Genomic DNA, 5,232 nt, shown 5'->3' with positions numbered 1-5,232 from the left:
CATACTTATTGCAAAATTAATCACACAGAATGCAAGATGACTAAAACCATAAGTGACTATTAACATGAGAACATTCTGACTTCCAATTTAGAGCATTTTAAAGCGGATGGAATTAAGTAACAATACAACCTCTTGGTGGTGCCTTCTAGTTGCTTCCTCTCTGCTATCACCATCTGTGGCTTTAGTGTCCTTCAATGATAATGTATAGTTCTTCCAATGGTTGATTAAATTCCTGCAAAAGCTACTGAAAGCTGCTTGTTCCCCAAGCACTTGAGAGATTGTTAGTATGCATGTATAGTTGTAGGCTTTAAAACTTAGATTGGTGTGTGAACACCAAATATAGTTTCTTGCCTTATGCAGCAAATTGAGTTTTATGTAGAAAACATCAAGTACTTTTATTAAGAAAGTAAACTATGAACTAGAGAGCAATTATGAACTAAATAGTGAACTAGAACTAGAAATCAAGCAACTTTTGAGTAATTTCTCTGATTGTTTGGAGCTGACAACTAATTATGCTAGAGTGTAATGTGTCCTTCATGCAATCCATGGTGGAACACCAAACTTAGAATTGCACATTCACCCTTAGATTTCTTTGGTGTGCAACACCAAACTTAGCTCCTTGCAATACAGAGAATTTACTTAACTCTTATTGACAAGCTATGAAAAGAGAATTACCTTTGGTTGGGTTACCTCCCAACAAGCGCTCTTTTATCATCACTAGCTTGACGTTCGGTCTTTGTCATGGTGGATTGTAGTGCCTTAGGTCTTCTCCCCTTACAGTGAAGCGGTCTCCACTTGATTATTTGGTTATCTCTACATGCTCTAAGGAGGGGACCTTTCTGATGGTGAACACTTGCAGTAATTGAGATAGAATAATTGGAAGTTGGGGTGGTGTTGGTTGATGGTGGGCTGATATTACCTTGTCTCCAGGGGAGAAACCCTCTGTAGGAATCTTCTTATTTCTCCATCCTCTTGGCAATTTCTTCACAACTCTCTTCTCTTCTTCAAATAGCTTTCTAGTGATCATTATGTCAGAGGCTTCCTCATTAACTGCTCCTTCCAACTCTCGTGGCTTCAGTTCCTTCTTGAGTTCTCTTGGTTGCTGTATCTCTTGAACTTCTTGCTTGTTCACCAAAAACTATTTCAGTCGTTCAGCTGCTGATTTACTGTTGCTTCCCTTTGTACACATGTTGCTGTGATCATTCCTTGACTCTTTTGCTTCTGGCTCAGACTCAGATGTAGGTTTGAACACATGGAAGGTAAAGTATTCATCATGTATTCTCAGGATTAACTCTCCTTGTTCCATATCTATCAGGGCTCTGGTAGTAGCTAGAAATGGTCTCCCCAGAATAATGGGATGAAGGTAACTTTCCTCCATGTCCATAACAACAAAGTTAGTGGGGAGGAAGTAGTTTTCTACTTTCACCAATACATTTTCAACTACTTCTTCAGCCTTCTTCTGAGTTTTATCTGCCAATTGGATGATTACATCCGTGGATCTCAGCTCATTGATTTGTAACTTCTTTATAAGTGATAGAGGCATCACATTTATGCTAGCTCCTAAGTCATAGAACCCTCTGTCAATTTTTGTCTCTCCTATGGCACACAGAATATGAAAGCTCCCTGGATCTCTTTTCTTCATGAGTATGTCTTTATTGATGAGGGCACTACATTCCTTGTTCATTGTCACTGTTTGTCCCCCTTTTAAGGTTTCTTTCTTCGTTAACAGTTCTTTCATGCACTTCATGCATGTTGGCATCTGTTGGAGAATTTTGATGAAGGGGATGTTGACACTGAGGGATGCAAACATGTCAAGGAATCTTGAATATGACCTGTCTTTCTCACTTTCCATGAGTCTTTGGGAAATGGTGCTTGTGGCACAAAGGGCTTGAGGTATTCTTTCTCTTTTTGTACCTTCCTCTGTTCAGGGCTTGCCATTTCTTCTATCTCCCTTACATTCTTCCTTGACTCTCCTTCATCATGCTCTGAGTGTCTGGAGCATTCCTCCTTCAAACCTTCTTCACTACTTAGATTGATTGACTTGCATTCTTCCCACCTTACCTTCTTCATTTCCCCTCTTGGATTTTTCTCTGTATCACTTGGAAAACTATTAGTGGACTTTGGAGTCTGTTGTGAAAGATGTCCTACTTGAGATTTTAGATTCTTAAGAACCTCCCCTCGGCTTTTCATACTACCTCTCACTTCTTCCCGGAATTTCTTTATGTCTTCACACTCTTTGTTAAGGTTTGAAAGCAAAGCTTCTAGTTTTGCCATTCTGTCATCATCATGTGGTGATTGTTGGTTGGAATTTGGGTGTTGAGAGTGGGTATTGTGGCTTTGGTATGGTGGGTATGAATGAGTGTTTTGTGTGGTTTGGTATGGTCTTTGGTTGGAGTTTTGGTGAGTAGAGTTGTTATACTAGTTTGTGTTATGGGGTTTGTGATCTTGCTTTGATTTTGTTGGTTTCCCCACCCAAAGTTTGGGTGGTTCCTCCAACCAGAGTTATAGGTTTTAGAGTATGGATCATTAGCTTGCCTAGATGAGTTTCCAAGGTAATTAGCTTCCTCCCAGTTAACTCCTTCTTCTGTATCCAACTCTTCTTGGGGTGAAGGTTGAGTGTGGATAGGTGCAGCCTGAGTCTTTTCCATTTACTTGGTCAATTCAGCCAGTTGCTTGGTGATCATCTTATTATGGGCCAGGATTGCATCCATATAGTTTGCTTCCAAGACTCCCCTATTGTTGCTCCTATCTAAGGCATAAAAATACTCACTGTCAGCCACTGTCTCTATAACATCAATGGCCTCTTCAATGGTCTTCTTCTTGTTTAGGGAATCTCTAGATGAGTGGTCTACAACCTTCCTTGATTCACAATTTAGCCCTTCATAAAAGATATGGATTTGCACCCACTCATTAAATATATCAGGGGGACATTTCTTTGTCAAGTCTTTGAATCTCTCCTAGGCTTCATAAAGAATTTCACCATCCTGCTGTCTGAATGTCTGCACTTCAGTTCTTAGCCTATTTACTCTTTGTGGTGGGTAGAACCTTGTTAAGAATCTGTTCATTACATCTTCCCAGGTGGTCAAGGTTTCCTTCGGAAATGACTCCAGCCTTTTTGATGCTTTATCCCTCAAAGAGAATGGAAAAAGTAGAAATCTATAGGTGTCAGGATCAACACCATTAGATTTAACCGTGTCATATATCCTTTGGAATTTAGTGAGATGCTCATTAGGATCCTCTTGTGCACTTCCTCCAAAAGAACAGTTGTTCTGGACAAGAGCTATGAGCTGAGGCTTCAATTTGAAATTATTAGCATGGATAGTTGGCCTTTGAATGCTGCTGTCACAATTTCTTGGATTTGGATTGATGTATGATCCAAGAACTCTCCTCTATTATCCAGCAGGGTTAGCTCTACCTCTTCTAGCATGATTGTTCACCTCTCCTTCATGATGGTTTTTCATATCATCCTCTATGGTTATATCAAAGTATTCCTCCTCTTCTTCTGCACCAACAACTCTTTTTCCTCTTGCTTCCCTCCTTAATCTTAGGAAGGTTCTTTCTGGTTCACTATCAAAGGAAGTTAAAATTTCCTTTCTCCTACCTGTCATACAAGTAGCACAACAAGCAGCAACCAGCAAGAATTCAAAATTAATGAAAAAGGGTGGTTAGAGTAATTGAGGCAATAAATCAAGCAGTTAATGAGTTAGTGGGTTAGCTTTGCTGGAAAGTAACTAAATAAGGAAAAATTAAAGAGAAATAACTAACAGAAAATTGCAGAGAATAAACTAAACAATTGGAATTAAAATTCAATTAATCAAAAGAAAAAGTAAAGTTCTCAATCTAGTTATCCTTCAATTTAATAATTGTCAATACAAAACCAATCTCCGGTAACGGTGCCATAAACATAATGTGCGAAAACTTACCTCTCAACAAATTTCCTTCCGGCGAGTGCACCGGATTGTCGTGAAGTAAAAACTCACTGTAGAGTGAGGTCGAATCCCACAGGGATTGGTTGGTTGATCAATGTTAATTGAAGAATTATGCTAGTTGAGCAAAATCAGAATTGAATTGTTATTGCAGAAAGTAAAATTTGGTGGGAAACTTAAATTGCAAGAATTAAATGACAGAAGTTAAATTGCATGAAATTAAGTGACAGAATCTTAAATTGCAAGAAATTAAATGGGAATGGGGATTTAGCATGAAATTAAAGAAGCAGAATATAAAAGAATGGGTAGATCAGAGAGGGGGAATCATTGGGTTCATGAGATGTATAATTCTCCAGATCAAATTCATTTTCATCTCTTCCACAATTAATGCATTCATTGATCTGCTTGGCAATCTTAAGTCATTAGATCCCAATTCCTTGGAAATCTAATCTCTCTAAGCATGAACAATTGCCCAATTCCTTGATTTAAGTGCTCATGGGAAGAGATGAAGTTTGGTCACTGATTATACCACACAAATTCATAGATCAAAGTGTTGGTAGGATTACATGTCACTATATCCATCCAAACCCCAATCTAATCCAATGTGAGAAAGCATTTCTAGCATGATCTCCTTATTCCTCTTCAAAGGTTCCGAGGTGATCCAATTATGAATAGCTTCTTTCCCAAGATAACTATCCAATTGGATGAAGAACGAAAGCTTTCTAGTGAAATCAAGAGAAAAGAAAGATGATGAAGAATGAAAACTACTATTGATCCATTGTATTACACAGAGCTCCCTAACCCAATGAAAGGGGTTTAGTTGTTCATAGCTCTCAAAATGGAAATTGGAATTGAAAGATACATTCTGAAAATTAACAAAACAGATAATGAAAAATACAATAGAATGTAAAATTCCCCGTCAAGTCAAAAGATCCCCTCCTAACTTAAATTCTAAGCTATTTATACACTTTCTTTCATTGATCTTCAAGATCTGAATTGGTCTTTTGGCCTTGATGGAATTGGGTTGAAAATGGCTCCAATTGGTTTCCCTTTGTGTTGAAAAGAGATCTGTGTGAATTTTGAATTCCTGATGCTTCACGTTTGAGTCAACGTTTGAGGGTCAACGTTGACTCAAACGCCTTTGAGAAGAAAACCAGAGAAAATCATATATTTTGCTGTCATTGGCATATGACCCAATGTTGGAGGGCCAATGTTCCGCTATTCACGCGTACGTGTGCCTTGCGCGTCCGCGCAAAAAGGTAAAAAATGCTCATCCATGCGTACGCGTGCTTCATGTATGCGCGTG

At 38.6% G+C, this 5,232-nt stretch overlaps 1 protein-coding gene and 1 non-coding gene across 2 annotated transcripts; one reads left to right on the top strand and one right to left on the bottom strand.

Moving 5' to 3' along the window:
- Positions 1-1,138: 1,138 nt before the first annotated feature.
- Positions 1,139-1,684, bottom strand: LOC107615543 (uncharacterized). The gene has a single exon (XM_016317598.1). It carries the CDS (start codon positions 1,682-1,684, stop codon positions 1,139-1,141), a length of 546 nt encoding a protein of 181 aa, XP_016173084.1.
- Positions 1,685-2,913: 1,229 nt separating this feature from the next.
- LOC148545026 (small nucleolar RNA R71) lies at positions 2,914-3,020 on the top strand. The gene has a single exon (XR_015902136.1). It is a non-coding gene; the product is annotated as a small nucleolar RNA R71 (small nucleolar RNA).
- The last annotated feature ends 2,212 nt before the right edge of the window (positions 3,021-5,232 follow it).

This window comes from Arachis ipaensis, chromosome B9 (genome assembly GCF_059453495.1).
Source record: "Arachis ipaensis isolate K30076 ecotype BB chromosome B9, ASM5945349v1, whole genome shotgun sequence".
NCBI classification, from domain to species: Eukaryota; Viridiplantae; Streptophyta; class Magnoliopsida; order Fabales; family Fabaceae; genus Arachis; species Arachis ipaensis.
The sequence above is the reverse complement of the archived record's forward strand: the minus strand, read 5'-3'. Positions and strand labels throughout refer to the sequence as shown.